This window comes from Nesoenas mayeri (assembly GCF_963082525.1).
Source record: "Nesoenas mayeri genome assembly, chromosome: 7".
NCBI lineage: Eukaryota > Metazoa > Chordata > Aves > Columbiformes > Columbidae > Nesoenas > Nesoenas mayeri.
The window spans coordinates 12,642,528-12,663,354 of NC_137551.1; the positions used below are offsets into that span (position 1 = coordinate 12,642,528).

At 38.9% G+C, this 20,827-nt stretch overlaps 1 protein-coding gene across 1 annotated transcript in view; it reads left to right on the forward strand.

The window, feature by feature from the left end:
• The window catches only part of RET (ret proto-oncogene), a gene marked incomplete at both ends in the record, with an annotated part of 81,807 nt that overhangs the window by 37,660 nt on the left and 23,320 nt on the right, over positions 1-20,827 (forward strand). Inside the window, 8 exons of the mRNA XM_080348295.1 lie at positions 6,515-6,766; positions 8,375-8,668; positions 9,145-9,386; positions 11,134-11,335; positions 11,791-11,990; positions 16,323-16,581; positions 17,717-17,842; positions 18,739-18,849. Of these exons, the coding sequence (XP_080204421.1) occupies positions 6,515-6,766; positions 8,375-8,668; positions 9,145-9,386; positions 11,134-11,335; positions 11,791-11,990; positions 16,323-16,581; positions 17,717-17,842; positions 18,739-18,849 (1,686 nt within the window). The remainder of the gene's footprint in view (positions 1-6,514; positions 6,767-8,374; positions 8,669-9,144; positions 9,387-11,133; positions 11,336-11,790; positions 11,991-16,322; positions 16,582-17,716; positions 17,843-18,738; positions 18,850-20,827) is intronic.

The following is a 20,827-nucleotide window of genomic DNA, read 5'->3' on the forward strand; positions in this document are numbered from 1 at the left end:
CTTACCATCACTTTGTAAGGACCTGTTCCCTCTGGAAGTGTCATATTCTGTAAAACACATGTACTCCACTGACACTGCTGCTATTGAAATTCATTCTCTAACAATGGTGCTACGTTTAAATGTACACAAGAGGTGAAACTTAGTAATTATCCAGCTTCATAAAGTCTGAGCATACTTTCAGAAAATCCTGTATGAATCTCTACAGTGATCCTACCCCAGTCCACTCTAACCTTGGGTCCAGAGGAGCAGCTTTATAAAAAAATGAATTAATTTAATTTTCATTTCAATACAGTTTCTTATCACATCTGTTACAATGTCTGTAATGATCAGCTTAAAAATAACACACCTAAAAATAAATAATGTCATGCTGCTGAGTCATGTTAATGGCTCGCTAGTTACTTAGGTGTATGGCAGTTACTTCTATTTGTCATTGTTCTGGTGACTCTGAAACGCACTGGGAGTTATACCCAGGGCACTGATGCTGCAGCCTGAGCTGGATGAGCTGATGGCAGAATGTGACTCAACTTCTCTGTATAAAACCAGGAGAAATTTCATTCTCCCCTGCGCAGGGTCTGTGCAGACACCAGGAGGGGAGCACAGCAGAGCTGGGGTCCCTCCAGCGCTGGTGTCCCCATCTGGCACAGGCTGTCTCCTGCTGCAGCCAGCCAAGGGCCATGGAGAGAGGTGACGGGTGAGTGGTGCTGCCTGGCACCAGTTCTTCCTCAGCCTGCAGTTTCTGGTATGGGATTTCTCACCCTGGCTTAAAACAGGAACGTGTCAGCTTGAGCTCTGCTGTGAGCCATGGGCACCAGCTGAGCCCAGAGCAATTCCTCATTGAGGGGTCCCTTTCAGAGATGTTCAAATAGCTTTTCAGCCTGCTCTGTTTAATCCATGCTTTGCCCTGGTGCATATTAGTTCTTTGAACGGTTATCTCTGGTGATGTGCAGCCAGGTCTATTGGAAATAGTTGTTCTTCTGTGATAATCTTTTAAATGAGTCCCAGTGTAATGATGGATAGTTCAGTGAGGAGTTCTTCATTTAAAATCCTGCTGCTGAACCAAAGGAGAGGTTGGAGCGACTCCCTGTGTAATGTGGAGATTGTTCTTGCTGTTAACTTGTCTCTGACTGAAGAAACATTAATCTAAATGCTAGTAAAAACATTTTTATGCTTATGGGATGGATCAACCTATGTTAAATGGTGGATATTGTCTTAAATACCTTGCAGGGTGTTGAATCCACATAGCGTTGTTTCCAGCTATGCTGTTCCATTCTACCTTTCCCTTAAGTGGCAGTGTTATTTCTAAATTACTGACTTTTTGGTTTATGAGGGTGAGTTTATTTCTTAATTCTATAGGGGCTAGGAGGGCATTAAGTGGGCAAGTCCTTTAATTTAAAATATACAAGTGCATTGCTGCTCTTGCTCTCTGATGAGTCATACATTGGCTATATTAATACTAGTAATGGAACATAATGGCTACTCATCAAAAGTAAAGATAATTATTTCTGGAACACAAAATTAACCTTGGCAGATAAATTCTTGTTGAAATCTGATGCCATGCAACAAATGAGAGATTATTAACAGCAGACTCCCATGTTTGTCTCCTATGTCATTAAATCCTCTATATTACAATGATAGGGCTATCGTTGCATTAAAAGCAGACCCTTTTTCTCGGAGATCAATGTCAAATCTTGATTAAGGATTTTGATTGCACGAGGGCTATTCTATTCATAATAAATTGTAGGGAACTCTGAGCAAATTTTGTCAGATGTGGGTTAGTTAGATGTGTATTACTTGCTGAATGAAAAACAACCCTCATTCCATTTCTATTTTGCTGATTTTTTTTTTTTTAATTATTTATTTTAAAAACACAAACCAGTCCTTGTGTTTTTAAATGCATGTTCACCCAGCAGGCACGATGGGATCTACTGGGAAAAAAGTGTAACTTATAACAGTGCTCTGCTTTCACTGTTTCTGCAGGTTTAGCTGTTAGGTTCTTGTTCCTGGGTTCAAGAGCGAGCGAGCTGCTGCATTCTAATGACTGGCAGCTCGCTGGCTGCTGCAACCTGCACCGGCTCCTCTTCAGAAGAGGATGTTGTGGATGGGTCTCTTGTCTTGTTCTCTCTTCTCCCCATCTCCAATGTGCTTTGAGACTCTGCAAGTGATCCACATAGAGCTGAGGTGGTTTTCCAGTTATCTAAGTGCATCCTTTCCCCAGGTAGATCTCGTGACTGGGATAATTCGCTCCAAAACAGGTTTTCTAAAGTCTGCAGTTGTACCTTGAAAGATAGTTGCAAACATGGTTTGAAAGAATTTCTTACAGTGAAGTCATCTTCTACACTAATAAAAAATATCATGCCATTTCATTTTGTGACTAAAAATTTAAAGTATGTTTTTCATCACCGTGGTTCATGGTAAGAGTATGATGTTGCTATAGTCAGTTCAGCATTTTCCATCAGGAGTCCACCAGTGCCTCTCACCAATGCTACTCAAGATGGTAGTGGCAAGCTTAAAAAGCACTAAAATCATGTAAAGTTTTCTACAACAAATTTTGAAATTAAAAAAAAAATCAGATTGTGTCAAAAAAGGCATTATTTACCTCATCAGTCATGACTGAAAAATGCCACATGAAAAATGGCCTTATTTCAAAAGGCAATCATGAAGACTCCAAAGTATATATAATCTCATTTCTCCACTCTCATTTTATCTGCCTTCTCTCCCTGAACTGGAAAACTGCTGTCATAACTGTATCTATTTCCTTTGAGAGCTATTAGTCGGTGGCACTACATCCGCTTAAACGTGATCACTTTTCTTTTATATGTTACTGATATGCTATTATCACATAATATTGCTTATGGATCAGAGATTGACGCATTTTCTGTGCTGGTTGTAGAATAGAGGAAAGCTGAAGTGTCCCCTAAAAAAAATTTCAGAAATTCAAAAATATTTCGATAACTCTCTCTCTGTATGTAATATGTGTATTATGTTACTCTTGTATGCTACAGAGCACAACCTTCTTGTGGTGTATTTCAAGATTGTAATGTGAAATGTTTCTCTGCTTTTAATTTCTAAGCAAAAGCACTTTAACCATCAGTTTTGAGCGTAACCATCTCAATTCTTCTTTATTTAAATGGCAGATTCAATAAAAACTCCATCTGGCTTCCATAGGAAGCTCGCACAAGTCTTTGGAAATTGATTTTTCTTTTTTTTTCCAGGACACAAAGAACTGTGGCCAGGATTAGAACCTCTTCCTCCTGCAGCATACTTGCCAGATGGCAACTTTATTGAATCTGGTTTTAACTTACTAGGGCTTAAAGGAATGAACACAGCTCAGAGAAGTGGGTGCTACGTTTTACTTCAAAGGTCTCCTTCAAAATCAGCCTCCAGAGATTTATATGCAGAGTGTGGTTGTGACCTGGGCAGTCTGTTGCTTACCTCTCATCTCCTTCAGTGCTTGAAATGGAGTTAGAGAGTGACACAAACCACTTTACAAAATCCCAGTAATTTGAAGATCAGCCCCGTTGGGTGAATCTTGTTACATGGCTAAAGCAAATATATATATAGATTTTTTTTTTTTTAATTTTAACTTCTAATTTTCTACAATGTTGTATAGTCTCTTCAATTGAATACTTGTTGTCTAAGTAAAGCATGAAAGTATGTCATATCCACTGGTGTTGCATAAAACTATCCTTAGGTGTTGGGCTTAATACAGAAGTATGCTCTGAACTAAAAACTTACTGCTTTGGATGGACAGAATTCCTTTTCATCAGCTTTTAGGATTGAATCAGGGAGAAAAAGGTCATGCTTCTACTTAAATTTCTTAGAGCAGCTTTCCCTAATTTTTTAAAGTGGCTTTTATATTTGTAAAGAACATTTCAGGTTAATTAGCGATGCAAAGTCTAAATTATGTTATGAAAGAGTCCTTCTGTTTTCAAAACACAAAGCATTGTTTTGCATTTCTGTTATCTATAGAGAAATAAAATTCTTATATTACAGGTTGGTTTTTTTTCTGAGAATGGATGGCTGTTCCTGTGAACTGATACCAAAGGATTTCAGAGTCTGTAGCATAAATACAATCTTTATCTTTTTTCAAATGCAGAGCAGTTAGGATGCTGACCTCTGCTGAGGTGTAGTTACATGCAAAGTTTGAGACATTTGGCAATGTGTGTAATAACTATTTATGTGTTTTGTTAAACGTGACTGTGTATATACTGACATGCAGTGTGGGCTCAGATTTGTAAAGCAAAGCATAAAAGATTAACACATTTGTTTAAGACAAGGAAATACATAATTACAACTCAAAATACCCTGTTACTCCTTTTCCTATTTCACACTTTATACGTTCATAGTGTTTATATATACTCTACTTTCTATATGCTCCTTTTACTGGAGGTGATTTAATGTCTGTGCTATGGTGCTGGTTCTTGCACTGTGTGATGTGTTGGTGATGCCGAACACACAGCATCACTCACATTAGAACTATTTACCCTGGTCGTGAAATAAGTAAATATTCCTCTGTCCTGTCGCTAATGTTGTATAAGCCTCATTTGTATGCATCAGTGGGTTAAAAGTCATTTTTTGACCTTAAGTAGTAAATTTTCAGTGTTGAATTTCTCATGAGGAAGTTTTCATAATTCTAGAATCAAAATTTTACAGAGAATACCTCAAGGAAATCTATTTGCTTGCACTGGGACTGGCCTTGCTGTTTGGATAACACCTTATCCTTCTTGTTAATGGACCAGTTTGTTAGGACTTCTAGTGATGCATATTAACCTGCATGTTCAGGTTTTCCTGCACTACAAAAAAGAGAGAGACATTGGAAAAATATTTGAAGATTATGACTAATGTCCAGGAATCTAACTTACAAACAAAAGATGATGATAGCACCAGATTCAGAAGGAATAGTTTTCTTTCAGACAGGGGACATCAGGAGTTAATGCTTTTCTAAAACTCTCAAAAAAATTATTGTTGGCTTCCCTTAGAGAATTACTTACTTTGGAGCAAATTCACCTACCGTTACTTTACCACTTTATGTATTGCAAAGTGTATGTATGAAAAATACTGGGCCTCTTTAAATCTCATGGCTGGAATTGCATCCAGGGGTACTGCTGATGTCATGAATTATTGCAAGGTACAGTGGTTTCTGTGGTATTTCCAAATTAAATTAGAGGTCCCCTGTTTACAGTTTGTTTGTGGTCCCCTCCATTCAATAGAACAGTGTATGGATCCAATAATAAAAATAAATAAATGTGTGCTATAGCCTGATGCTATTTTGAAGATGTTTTGGCATTATATCTCTAATTTTACTGCTGTATTACCATCCTTTCCATTTGTATCTGGCTTGATTTAAGCTAAGATAGTCTTGTATTAGCAACATATGGAAATCATTATTTTTTTTCATTTGTTCAGCAGATGTGTGAGCCTTTTATATGCCTTAGTCCCCATCAAATTAGATTAAATGATGCAAAATTTTGCAATATGCAACTATTCTTTTGTATGAGATCAACTTCTGGCTGTCAGTACAGGTGAAGTACAAGAGTGACAGTTTAAGTATTTCAGTGTGTGTGCAAAGAGCATCACTTCGTACCTTCCATGCTTATTGACCATTCCACTGTGATGATCATGTTTGCAAACAGTAGAATTGGACGGGATGAAGTGGGAAGAGGTAGAGAGGCCATTGCAAAGTGACCTGGTAAGATGAGATCAACAGAAGAAACTGGCGTGAAGGGGCAGTTGAGTCCTGCTAAATGTAAATGTGTGTATTGTCAGAGGGGGAAAAGATTGAAGAACAATGGGTTAGTCACAGCCATTGTATTAAAAAGAAATGTACATTTCCCTCCTCACTTCAGACAAGTCAATTCTCAGCTTTCCCATCTGTCATATTTAAAATACTTACAAGACTTTCATATCAGTTTTGTTCAAACAACTCTCATTTTCTGTACTAAAAGTATCATGCAGGCCTGTTTAGAAAGGAGGGGAGCCACCAAAGACTTCTATGTAAGAGAGGTTTTATGTAATCCAAGGAAAAGTGTGTGAGCCATTGATACATTTCTGTGTTTTCTCACAACAGAGAGTGTGTTTAGGCTTTTAAAGTGTGTGACTTCATCAAAGGTTTTTTCCTTCTTTGAATATCATCTGTGAGACAATGGAATTACAGCTGAGAGCTCCAGATATGAACTTAACTAAAATCTGGCAAGCAGAGCTTCACTAAGTGTTCTGCTTAAGCTGGGCCATGTTTACAGCAAAGTAGTTTTGCTTTCAAAAAGCAGAAGATTTTATAACTTCAACATAAATGATAGGCCAAATTTTTGGTGGCTCTGTCCCTGGCTTGAGTGCAGTAAAACCACATTTATCTCCACCAGATGACGGATCTGCCTTTTTCCACATCTTTTTGAATGCTTCTTTAATCCTTAGAGAATTAAGCCTTTGCTTCTTTGGAAATGCATCTCTTAAGAAAATGCCAGTGAAAAATAATTTAACGGGGAGCACCTCTCCCCTTGTGTGCCTTCCTTTGCAGTGGCCTTTGGCCTCTACTTCCCCAGGAAGGAGTACTCGGAGAACGTCTACGTTGATCAGCCAGCAGGCACGCCGCTCCTGCGCATCCATGCCTTGAGGGATTCACATGGGGAAGTGGCCCACTTCCATCTGTGCCAGAATCTCATCATTTCTCGAGCAAGATCCCACGAAAATAATTGGTTTCAAATCAGAGAAAAAGCAGGACTTCTGTACCTCAGCAGAAGTCTGGACAGAGAAGACTTTAACATGCTGTGTAAGTATGAGAAGCCTAGCTTTTCTTGTTGAAGTGTCTGTTGTTAAAACAAAGTATATTCGTATAATGAGATTTATCCATCAGCATATGAGCATCAAATTTAGAAAAAAAACACATCTAACCTTTTAAAACAGGAAACCAGACCCAAAAAAACCCACAGCAAATGAAGGGACCCATATGCCAAAGCAAACACTGGCCTGGAACAGATCCATATGCTCACCCTGTGGACTTCAATACAGTGGGGCAGTTGCATTACTTGAAATGTTCTTTTTTCTTTTGCATTTCACAGCTTTATAAGTCACAGCTTTACATTGAAATTTGCGGTTTGTTCATCTACTGATGCAAATTAAACCAATTCTGCTGTGTTAATGCTGGGTGCTTAGTGCCAAGACTAATGCAGTTAGATTAGTTCAAACTCTATATAAATGATCCTTAAACTCTGGTAATGTGGATTCACAAAGTATGTTTGTATTGTAACACCAAACAGCTCTTGGAAGAAATGGATAAGTGTACCTCTCAGCCTCTCTTGAGATTTGGCTTTGTTAGAGAAGCTTACTATTCAAGTACAGAAATGAATTATCACAGGTTTTTTTCCCCCTTCTTTTATGATCTAGCAGTAAATTGGTTTTGGTGATTTTGATCTATGAGGAAATTAGGTATCATTAGATGGTGGAGGAGGAAATGGGTGAGGAGTTAATGGCATACCGCTGTGATCAGTTGCAGAAATTCTGCTGTTGGAGAGTCCATAGTAACTGTCTTGGGTTTGTAAGAGCCATATATCAACACTACCCTTTGACTTGGGTGCCTTGATGTTTGAATGTTCAACTTCAGACACTTTCTGCTTTATTTTTTTAAGTGCTAAGTCCTTGATATCTCACCGGTTTTTGCTGCATTTTGGGTAGTCTCTGTTCATGAATATCAGATAGCTATTCTTTCTTTGTTCAGTTACAAATAACCATCCAGAACTTGAGAGTCTTGTTTTGTTCATGCGGATCAAAGTGACCTAGAGCATCTTTTCAAGTGAATTAGATCTATTACAGAGATGCTATCATTCTGTCTGTAGTCAAACCAAGGTAATCAAGACAATTAAGGCTTGAGGCTGTATTAGTAGATGCCACAGGTTGATTTTAACTTCTGTGTTATCTTTTGAGCAGCTCTTTATATTTTGAAATGATGAAGCAATTTGTCCTCTAAATGTAAATAATTTGGCCTGTGTTCTCCACTGGTATAAACTACCGGAATGCTGTGACTTAAATGACAGTTAGTAGTTGTCGTGATTCTGTCCTGAATATTTGTTGCCATTTTCTGCACTCTTTTTCCCTGCTGCCACCGTACTTTAGTCTCTCCAAAAAACGGTCCTATCAAAAAGCTGATTACTAACAGTGGCTTATTTTATGTTAGTGTCTTCCAGACAGAATGTTGATATTATTCTGTGAGGTTCTACAATGTAAAGTTGCTGGTAACACCTACAGTTTTTTGGCCTAATGGGGTTATTAGGATTATATATGGTTGTTTTGTGGAATAACGGACTGGAGCACAAAATGGGTAAAAGAAACATTAGCTTGTCTTCTATAAAATATTTATGCTGGCTTGTTTTGTTCTCTGAAGCTGTAGGAAACTGGATGCCGTTATCAAAGGTGATGCTGTATGTCTTCCTTTCATCCCACCCTTTCCAAGAGAAGGAATGTGACTCTGCTACGCGTGCCACAGTTTTCCTCTCCTTAATCAATGCTACTGCCCCAGCTTGCAGTTCCCTGACAGCAAGGCAGCTTTGCTTCACAGAAATGGATCTCTCCTTTCACATCAAAGAGAATAAACCACCTGGCACATTTCATCAGCTCCAGTTGCCCTCAGTTCATCATCTATGTCAGAATCTCAGCATTTCCTATAAACTGCTAGCAGGTAAAACTGGAACTGAACCACTCGCGTACCAACAATAACGTTGCACTGTTAAGATCTCTTGTGTAGTAGATCTTCTAAACTGATCCTATGAAGGGATTTCTCTTGCAAATGTGAACTGAGCCTGAAGATTTTACCTTTGAGATATACAGAGAGGATGGGAAGAAGGACTATCTCCTTCCCTAAGGAAAAGATCTGTTTTAGAAGTCTGCACCTGCTAAGAGCAGATTGGGAGTATCCTGAGCTTTAAATTGTGCTGCTTCTAGACTGTAGATTCTTCCCACCAGTTCCATGTTTTTTGCCTACCCTAATATAGCCCCACAACTTTCTTCTGTTTCACTTCTGAGTGTGCCTTTTATCATGCCGTCATCATGTCCAAATGGATTTACTTGATTGCAAAAGAGTATACAAGTAAAAAACCTACCAGAGTCCTATAATGGGAGGTGACTGCCCCTTTTTATACTGTGTCTGTTTTTCAGCTGAAGGTATGCCCTTTCGCTACAACGAGAACACCACTGGCGTGAGTGTGACGCAGCGCTTGGATCGAGAAGAGAGAGAGAGATACGAGCTGATTGCCAAATGTACAGTGAGAGAGGGCTTCAGGGAAATGCAGGTGGAGGTGCCCTTCCTGGTGAATGTGTTAGATGAAGACGACTCCCCTCCCTTCCTTCCCAATGGCACTGATACTGCAGATGCTGTCGTGGAGTTCAACAGAAAAGAGGTAAAGTTCTCCTTTATCTAGTCCCTGAAGCAGGAGTGCAGCAGTGGGAGGCATGATGACTGGGAAACACAACGCTCTGGGTAATGGGTCACAGCATCAAGCACATGGCCACACGGTGTCCTTCAGAGCTGTGATTGTAAGATGTTGAGTATGTAGAATTCCTTTCCTTGCCAAGTTCTATCTTATTCAGACTCCAAATTAACAAGAGTTTGGGTCAGGAATTCAACAGTGTAAGGAAATGCGAGCATTTCCTGAGGTCAGGATGGACCATTGCTGAGACTGTGGTCTCACTGTATCTCCCCTGTATTTGTTACAGGTTTGCTTCCACTAGCTGACTAAAATTGCATGTTATTAGAGCAAATGTATGTGTGTGTCCTTCCCATATGTGCAAATATATAAGATATCAGAACTACATGCAGAACATTTATTAGGATGCTGTAACAGTAACAGAAAGTTAGGAGAAGTGGTTGTCTCTGCCAACAAACATTGCACCTGCAAAGGTGTTTAAGTTTCCAGTGTCAGCCTGTTAAGGGAGTGCTCCAAGGTCTTGCTTTAATGGTGCCCTCCCACTTTTCTCTTACTGGCCCAAGGTGATCTGTCAAGAGGTCTGAACCTCTGGGTGTCTTTGGGTGAGATTGCTGCACACGTGCATCCCTTGCTTTACAGGTGGGCTCTTTGGCTCCTCCCACTGGAGCAACAACCCTTTATAAGATAGTGGTATAGAGAAGACACTGTTTTGGGGGCTTAAATGATGCATTTTTCATGAGAGTACTTCTGTTTCGAGTACTTCTGTTTCATTACAGCAACATCCTTTTTTTTTTTTTTTTTTTTTTTTTGATAGGCAAATTTCCTTTTAAATAAAATTTTGCTAATTTTTGTGTCTGGACGGGAAAAGAATGATTTTGGGAGTTTGCTGCCACCTCCCGACTAGAACGAGTATTAACAAGGCACCTATGAACTCACAGCAGTTACCTGGGCATAAAGGAATTCCTTTTTACTTTTGAAAATTTTGACATTTTGGAGTTTGTTTAGCTCTGGATGATAGAAAATTAATGTCTCGTAAAACTGTATAAAGTAAAGTATTCCCTTTGAAATTACATGCCTACAAAGCATCCAGAACATAGTGAATTTTGCTTCCATTTTGCAGTGTAAAAAAAAGCATTACATTTGGAAACTTTCAGTCTTTTTCTAGTAAATGAACAAACTTGAAACAACCAAATGACTAATAAAAATCTTAAAGGCCTTGTGGCTTCAGTGTACAGGTACAGAACAGCAATCTAGTAGACTAAGCAGAAGACAGACAAGCTGGCCACTTCTGTCATTTCGGTAACAAGTTTGACCCATCTGAGTGTACTTCTTGGCTTCCAAGTCCACATATTATTTATCTGCTTTTTGATTAGTGTTGTAGAATAACATTGATTTTAAAAAATGAAAAAAAAAAATATCTAGCACTATGCATGTGCACTCATTTCCTACTTCAAAAGTATAGCATAGTATAGTATTTAGATATAGACTCAAATGATTATATGGCAAGTTCTTTTTCACTGCCATCATCTTTTGAGCTTCTAACTCAGATTCAAAGATCTATGAAATTGTGGTAACCTGAAGCTTAAAATGAATTCGAATGAAAGTGGGCTTGAGTGAAAGTTGTGAGGTTTTATTTAACCAATATTTCAATCTCCCAAGCACATATCAGAGGAAGAATGCTTCAGGTCATTCAGCAATGTCATTTAATATTTCCTTCTAGGGAACTGTCCTTGCAACGCTAACTGTATATGATGCAGACACGACACCTATTTATCCCCTTGAAAGCAGCAGAAAGAAATACACAGGAACCATCATTACCGATGATCCCTGGATAAGTGAAACATTTCGGGTAGAGCACATCTTTGATGAAATCCACTTCAGCCCAAATGGCAGCCAAGTGAGGGGAACTCAACATGAATACAGTAAGGTCACTTTCTTCAAATAAAGTAGAAGTTGCTTGTTAGTAATTGACCAGTAAGCTCTTGAACTTTTCCCAACATTTTGTAGATATTGATCCAAAGAAAGCTGAGAAATTTGAAGTTAAACAAATGCTGAGTTTTAAGCGTGAACTGGAAAACTGGAGCTTGTGGCATCTCTGGGATAGGGACTGTACAGGATGATGTTGTGTAAACTGATAAGAGGTTCTGATGGTGGGGTTCTCAGCACGGTAGGTAGAAGGGAAGAAGACCTCTCCAAACATCTTGAATTAGAGCATAACTCTATAGGAGCATATTCTCATATTTAACTCATCTTCTGTTTCCTGTTGGGAATAATTTTGATACATATAATCTTGATATGTATAATTTTGTTGGGATTGCAGTATCAAAATATTTGCAGATAGCATGGGTCATTAATAGAGTAATCTTTTCCTTTGCAGAACTGGTACTGAATAAAAGTATTTCAGTCACCGAGCATCGTTCCTTCCAGTTGGATGTTTTGGTGAATGACACAGAATTTCATGGCCCAGAAAGATCGGTGATGCTTCATTTCAATGTCTCCATCCTGCCTGTCAGCATTCAGTTTCCAAACATGACTTACCAGTTCACAGTGAACAGAAACGCTGAACGTTTTGCACAAGTAAGAACTGTGTTAATTGTACTTTCACTGTCTGTTAGAGACAGAACCTAGTAGATAGATCACTGGGGAGAGACGTGGTAGAGGATTGGTGGTTGCTGTTTTAAGTAGAATCAATGGAAAATGTGATATCAATATGGCTCTTGCTGGATGCAGTGGATAGCAGGTAGACTGGACACTAGCTCTCCCATCACATAATAAAAGAAGAGGGGCTACACATGGAAGTACTAATAGAAATAGAGACTAGAGGACTTGCAAGCAGGGGTTGCTTGGGCATAAGTAATTGGAAAAATATTAAGGGCAAAAAAAGAAATTTGTTCCAGATATTGGAGTCTCAGCTCTACAAATTCCAGCATGTTAATGGATTTTCTCTAGATAATGGCTAGTTAGTAATTAATGTGTTTCCTAATTTAACCTTCGTTTTAGCTTAATCACTACCATTGCCATTAATAATGCCTTCCAGAAACACTTTTCCAACAGGTTGACATTAATCAGGAGAAAATTACAATGTAATTCCTTCAGAACACGTACGTTAATAAGGAACTAGTTCAATATAATTAATGTTATAAAAGTGAATATTAAAAACATCAGTGATGAGGCATTTTGGGAGAGCTGCTGGAAAGTATACTTCATAACTAAATAAAGCTATAAAACTGCCGCTGTATTTGTAGCACAGAGGACTGAGACTAAAATATGATCATCTCAATTGCAGAGAAAACCAATTCATTAGAAGACTTCTAAGGAAGAATTCAGTTTTATTAATCTTTAGGCCTCTGGCTAATTGTAAAAAGAAAGTAAAAGGGAAGTTAGATATATTGCATGTTCTTATATTTAATCTGATGAAATGCACTGTGGCCTGATAGCTCTTCAGAGTAGGGAACAGGCCTTACACAACAAATAAAAATGCTAATATATAGTCAAGGGTCATTTTACCCTTAGTCTGCACTGAATATCACAAATAAGAAAAAGATACCAAGTGTGCTCACACAGCGGGCTCCCTATAAAAAGCTACTTCACATTTTGTGATGCCTTGTGGCTGCAACTTTGAAATGTGCAGACCATTAGATACTTCGGAACACATTCTGTGCCTTTTGTGCAGATCACTATATTTTTTGATGTTAGGTTTGGATGTTTTTATAGCACCACATTGTGAAAGCTCTGTTCTCAGTGGTGTAAAAACCTCATGCCTGGAGAAAGGGTGAAATCAGTGGGCTTCCCCCTTAAAGTAGTAACAGCACGGATATGCAAGATACTCGTAGTCTAGCTCTTAGCATCTAGTAACAGTCCCCAACTGTATTTATGTCACAGCATTACTGTAATTGTTAAAGTGTGGAAACATTACTGTTAATTGTGTATGGATATATATGAATTAATTTTTTGGGGGGTGTGTGTATATATATACACACAGATTTTACATATTGATGTATGCATGTAATAATATTCTGAACTAAATAATTAATTAATTCCAAATTAAATTGGGTTAAACCATGTTTATCTGTGCATACGCTGGATTGCCTGAATGCATTTGTTTGAAGTCTGGGAGTATCTAGTTTTCTAGTTCCAGAATGCAAAACCAAAACAAAACCAAACAAAAAATAGTTAACTTTTAAACAATTTTGCATGTTGTCAGGACAGTCAAACATCTGAAAGGGAATTTTAGGGTTTCTGGAAACAATGACGCTTCCTACTAACGATACAGTTTCACTGGGTGGCAGTAGTAGCAGGGAAAACTGATCTGGCAAGAACAACTCCAAGTCTGTGGGAAGACATCTCTCTTTGTGCTGCCTAAACACAAATTCACATAGAGATTTTGTTCTGGTTTTTGACCAGCAAAATGCAAAACTCAGACTGGCTCTGGAGCTGGTCTTGATCAGTTAGTGTCATCCACTTACTTCTGAGGCTGAGTTTGAATTTACAGTGTGCTCAGGTTGGAGCACAAGTCAGCGGAAGGAGCTTAGTCCCCAGCACTTCACATTATTAAAGTCGTCTGCATAATTAGCTGTGATGTGCCAGAGCAGTGAGGAAAAGTACTGGGCCAAATCAATATGAAGGCTGAACTGTCTCTTGCCATAAGGAAAACACAAGATCGTGAAGAAATTATTAACTGCTGGGCTGATGCCATTTGTCTATTTGAGCAGCTAAATGAATTGAATAACAGAAGCATGGCCTGATGGTAAAGGCTTGCCCAGTGGCATTTAACTTATCAAAGGACTTAAAGCTCTATTGACATTTACTGAGACAAATGATGAATAACATTGGCTGAGATTTTTAGAGAGGTTATATGTCCAAATGTCCCTGGAATTCAGTGAAGAGGAACATTATCATTATCCAGACTTTATTAAACTCTGGAGCTCAAAAGATGGATTTTTCCGTTCTCATTTCTGATGATGTTTTTTCTGTGTTAACTATTGCGTGTCTTGCAAAAAGCACCCTTGTAGGTTCCTCCTGTGTAGGTTGATGTTAATCCTGATTACCAGCCTCTTTTTCACCCTCCTCATGAGAAAGAGGAGCTTACTCCTTCTACGTCCTTGCCTTGGTGCTGTGCTCTGCTGCATCCCAGAGCTGTGCTGGCTCCAGAGCCTGCAGTGCAGAGCCAGCTTACAAGCTTGGACTTCACCTTGTGGAATCAGCCAAAAAGAGAAAGCCCATCTTTCTTGTAGAAACTTCTTGAGGGGAGGATTTTTAGCTTCTCCTCAAATTATGCAGAGAAAGCAAAACTGGCCTGTGTGCTTCTCTAAGGATAACCTGTTCTTTAGGGACTATGAATTTATGGGGAATTCTCCATTCCCTTTGAAGGAAATTTCTGTTGATCAAAAAGGTGCCTGGAAAAAGCAGTTATGACAGAGTAGGCAGAAAGGACAGTTTAATCTAGTGTGTATAAAGGCTAATGCCGTGGAACGTCATTATCTTATCCTCCTGCCTCTCCTCCTGCCTCAAAGAAACACCGTTGAAGCAGTTGCAAAACACTGCCAGTTGCAACACAGCACCCAAGCTAAGATGACGTGGTTCTGGAAGGGACCTGTCTAGACCTTGTGTCTAGACAGAGTTTGTGAACAGCTGAAGTCTTTATTTTTCTTCCTGCCAGTCCCAGCATGCTGTGGAGAGGAGACAGCATGGAAGAAATGGCCTAGTTTCTGATTGCTTTAATAGTCTTTGCATGTTATCCTGCCACCAAAATCTCACCAAAAAACCCCAGCAAATGGTGCCAAGTGACCAGTCAGTGATGTCAATGAGAATAAGTTAGATGAAGTGGGACTATGCTATGACGAAGTATGCTTCTAGGACTGCAAAAGCTTCCTTTCTGATTTTATATAATCCAGGTTCACAGGAAGAGGTCTTAGTACAAATAAACTTTTGGGTTTTTTAAACATTATTTAATAAGAATGCTAGACCAAGATGCACAGATACGCTTTTACCAGCAGTGGTGTTACTTGAAAACACATCTTAACTGCAGCATTTGAAAAGAATTCATCACCAAGTTCCCAAAATAACACTCCGCCCTTCACATTGTGGTTTTCCCTGCAAGGAAAGCCAGTGCCTCTGGACCTGATCCGAATCCCACTCTTGTAAATGGAAAAACCAAAGTGAGCTTTGGATCAGTTCCTATAGGAGCTGGACAGGAGACAGGGCTTTACATTCCCGTGCTTCATAAATAAATTGTTTCAGACTGAAGAATGCTCTAGCACAGATGTTCTAGCAGGCAGAAGTTAAATATGGCAAACCAGGATATTTTCATTTTTAGATTAAAATGTTCAAAGAATTGCTAATGGGAAACAATGAGGTTCTTATTTCTTTTAAGACTTTCAGAGAACTCTGCTGGCCAGAAACTTTTCAACTGTATTATTTTGAAAATTATGTATTAGCAATTTCTATTTCTGTCTTATTTGAAAAGAGTCTCAGCTTTGTTCACACTGAGCTGTTTGCTTTCTCCAGCAAAACCAAAGTTTTTCTCACTGATCAGCCTGGGACAGAGCAGGGACTGAACTCAGACTTTCTCAAATCACAGAGCCTTGTTCTCATACTGCTGACTATCAACAGTAGGCACCAAGAATCACTGAGTCTCTGGGTCAAGGCTTCTTACATATTTCCACTGTTAGACTGAAGACAAAAGTAATGCTTTACCTCTCATTTTTCCTGAGAATAAATCCCATTTGAAGCATTCACGTACTGCATTAGTAGTTCAGCATCAACTCTGCAAACCCAAGGTAAATGCTGAACTCTGCGAGGTGTAATATGCTCAATTTTCCTTCAGACATTTTTGGGAAGCACCGAATATTTGTGATGTATAGTTTTGTTTCTGTTGTCTGTGATTTCTTTGTTGGTGTTTGAGCCTAGATAGGAAAAATCTGCATCGAAAACTGTATGAAATTCCGTGGTGTGAACATCTCCTACAAGTTACAGTCCCACAACACAAGCTGCTATGCTGTCGGCATACTTCAAGGCCGAGAAGATAAATATGGAAGCCTTTATGTGAATGACTCCTCTGTGCTACGCAGACCCGAATGCAAGGAAATACAATACACCATTCAAGCTACAGACAAGCAGAGCAGGAAACACACCAAAACCCTCCTCACTATTGTATTGGAAGGAACTCGTAAGTGCCTGAGTCAACTAAAGCTATTTACTATTTAAAACTGTGACTGGTATTAGATGATGCATTAGTAGGGTGGTCTATAAAAGGATGGCATTAACAATGAAAATGAGCTTGAGCTACAAGATAGAGATTGCAAAGATTGCATTCTGAGTTCTGATTCAGACCTGCCTGTAGCAGATATTTATTTGAAGAATTAATGCACAGAGAGGTGGTGTATCATGTGCAACTCCTAATGACCATGATGACATTTGACATAGATGAATCTTTTTTGTGTGTATGTGTGACTTCTATTTTCTACTTCACATATTCTTATGGGGAAAAAAACCCCATGTATATGAAACCACAAGTCTCTGGCCTGAGTATAGTTCAATCATCTTTCTCCTCACTTCTCTCTCCAATTTTTACTTTTTAAAAAAAATAATTTTGCTTAACATTCATGTAGCAATTGCATTTATTTCATTTTATGGGAAAGTTCACAAGGGCAGAATGTAAGAAATATTCTACAACAGCCACAGCAGAGGAGGATTACACTGGAAACATAATCATTTCTCTCCAAACCATATCACACTTTGTGGAGGATCCTAAAATTCTACCAGACAATTGCCTCCCTTTCCTTGTGTCGGATCACAACTCCTATGCCAAGAGCGAACAGGCTGAGGAAGAAGAAACACAAGTCTGCAGTGGACTTTGCTTCTTGCAAGAGCCTTGTGCTGTCTGAAATCACACATTTCTAGCTGTTGCTCTTTGGGCTACTCTCACGTTAGCCCAAGTACTGAGTGTTTTGGCTTAATTAAAAGTTTTGTATGAAGCTATAGTACTTAAGGTCCCCATTTCTCTGTTACCGGTATGTTAGCAGGTTTCTACAGTTCTAGGCATTGACAGTGTGCTATCAAGCAGAGATAACTTGTGTCATCATGTTTATATTTTATTTCACAGAAGAGAAACATCTGGACTTCTCTTCAATTGTTATTTAAGTTTCCTGATACTTGGGTCAGTTAGTGTTCAGTCTTTCTCTCCTTTCTTCATCTTTCCCCCATCTACCCCTAAGAACAGAGTTTTCCTTCTGGTTAGAGCTGAATTGCTTGTGTATTCATCTCTCTTGTCCTGAACTGATGGCAAACACTCTTCCCAACAGTTTTAAAGAAAGAGGAGGACTGCCCTGACTCGTGTGCTGTGAGCAAGCACCACGCTGAATGCGAGGAGTGTGGTGGCCTGGGAGTGCTGACAGGACGATGCCAGTGGAGACAGGGCAGTGGAAAAGGTACCTTTCTGTTGTGTGAAACCAAGCTTCTGCTTAGTCATCATTGTGCATTTGGCTTCCATGGATATAAGATGATTTATTCTGGCTGGACAATGTGGTATTGTAAACTACACAGAAGATGTGGCTAAAAAAAGTTAATCATAATACCCAAATGAAACATGCATTAGGAAGGAAAATGCTGTTAAATTGGGATGGTCATTCTTGATCTTGTCCCTGGTGATCTTGAACATGGATGCATAAAATGCAAGGTACTGAATTGGTTTTGCACCAGTGTAACTGGAACAGGTGATTTGTGGCTTGCAAGATAATCTCTGTGATCGTGAATCAAGTTTAAATGTACCAGTGAGGCACTGAGCAGGTATGCCCCAGCAGACTCTGAGCACAGATGCAGTGTCTCTGTTGTATCTGTTTCCTGTGGTGTGTAGCACAGATCTGATGGGTGACAGTAGTCTTAACTCTTCCAGAACAATGCCTCTGTGTTCATGCTTTATCCCTTCAAACTGCATGAGTATCATAAATTATCTTTGCCTACTTGTAATTTTGTATTCAAATATGTGTGAAATTGTGTAGAGGCATCCTTAGTTGTGAAAGCCGCTCTTGAGACTCAAAATGGTCAAATAGCTCTTTTTCAAGTAATACTCACTGTAACTGCAAGTGACATGCCCAAAGGGCTGTCAAAGGCACAAAGCAGAAAACATAGTGAAAAATATAGTCCTTCCAGTTGCTTTTAGTTGTTTTCTTGCCTGTTAGTTCAGCAGATTGTATTTATAGATATTCATAAGTGTTTATTTTAAAAAGAAAAGCAACCGGTTTTCGGTGTGTGAACATACACATGCAGTTAGCTTTCCTTCAAAGCCTTGTGGTGTGTGTGCAGCTGTCTGTGCCTGTGTTCACAGGGATCACCACAAACTATTCGACGTGTACCCCGAGTATCAAGACTTGTCCGGATGGCACTTGTGACGTGATTGAGAGCAAAGACCCAGCCGTGTGCCCCCAAGACTGCACAAGTACGGAAGTGTTTTAGGATTGCCTTTTTTGTGTCACCACTGATGGCTGTTCAAGTTCCACTTTCTTGATCCCAAATAATTTTACAGGCTCAACATATTTACCATCTCTGCATTACCATACTGGGGTTTGAATCATACAAGAGAGTTAAGGTTATGGGGACTAATCTCGTTCTTTATTAAGCTAGTCAGCCAACAACTATTGGCTGACAGTGGTGGAAAGATAACATTTTCTCAATAATTTTTGTTCTGCTCCCTGTGTTAATTCACAGGTAGTGCTTTTCAGTGGAGGTATTTACTGAAACAAGTATAGGTTTTAAACAAGTTAATGCCATATTTCCAAATTTGAGCACAATAAGATAGAAACCACGCCTATTTGAACTGAAATTTAAATAAATAAAAAGAAACAAACTTCGGTTTAAAATAAATGTGCTTGCAAAGGATCATTTGGGGAAATGCACCTGGCCTTATTTGACAGGTGACCACCAAAATGATCCAATGCCTTACCTATTTGAAGATACAGGCAGAGATTCATATGAACAGCATCCATGAAGGAAGAATTGAAATGCATTTGTGTGTTTTCATGAGCACATCTATCTACATTGCATTCACTCATACCTGCAAGTTCACAAATCACCCTAGAAGGTAAAAAGGTTAGAAAAACAGCATATTGCACCTGAGCAATTTCGGTCTTCTATGAGACAGCAATTTTTGAGTGGATGTCTTTATACAGCATCCAGTATCTAATTCAGGAAAAAAGGCATAGACATTTCTTGAATAATTCTCCTGGGTCTGGCATTCTATACTCCAAGTTTACATTTTGAAGTTGAATCTTAGAGGTTATTCTTACAGGCTAGAACTTATGTTCCTCTATAAAAGGAATGAATTAAAGAGGGGTTTTTTTTCATTTCTTACATGCAAGAATGAGATTGTGTATTGTAAATGACTTTTATCACAAAGCTAATTATTTCATTAGAGTGCATAAAAAGCAGTCATAGTGGCAGAAATGCTAGAAGTGAATGCAAATAACTTCTCTAATCATCTGGAAATAATTCTTTATTGGTAAAAGCCAGAATCAGTTGTCATTCTAAAAGTGGAAATATTTGTGCCAGAGGCTGCAATGCTAAAACACGTAATACGCAACATATGCAGCATCAGATGTTTTGCTCAACAGAAGTCTGAAAGAAATACTGTCTTATTAGATAATAGAAGCGGGCAAGTAAGACAAGCTTTCAAGATGTTATGTATGCCTTTTTAATGCCAGAGTTGGATAATTTTATATGTGATTTGATGCAATTCAGAACATGGGCTGATGCCCGAAAATAGTACACTTAGAGACAAAGAAATGAGTGTGTTTTGGGAGCTCAGAGGTGCAGGAGTACAATTACATTGGCTTTTACTGGCAGGGGACATTTCTTTGGCAATGGAAGGCAATACATAGAAAAACCCCAGATATGTTAAGTTCAAGGATATTCTTTAAGTACAAACAGTTGCTGAAATACTTATTTTTACGGTTAATCTATCATTATGATGGCTATGTACTTGAGTTCCAGAATTGCTTTCTCACACTAACATTATGAATATTGCATTTAAGGGCACTCAGCTGAAACATCTGTGGTTGTGACTGTCAAATAGAGGCAACCTAACTGCATTCTAAGCCAGAGACTTTCTTTTAGCAAGTAACTGCTGCTTCAGCTCTGTTTGCAGTGTGAGAATCTAGCTAAACATTTGTAAATGAGCTTCGTAGGTTCCTCTGAACTTTGGCTTTCTGATAATGGAAAAAAAAAGCCCCCATACTGCTTCTCCCTTGCTTTGCATGTCATTGTTTTCAGTGGTAGTTGGACATGATATTTAGTTTTGTCCAACAGCCAGTCTTTTTACTTTCTGAATTTTGATGTGATGTGGGATATGGCCTCTGTTTTTCCTTTTTCCAAACAGTCTTGAAACAGGGAAAGATCTTTCCCACCACAGGGCGATGGAA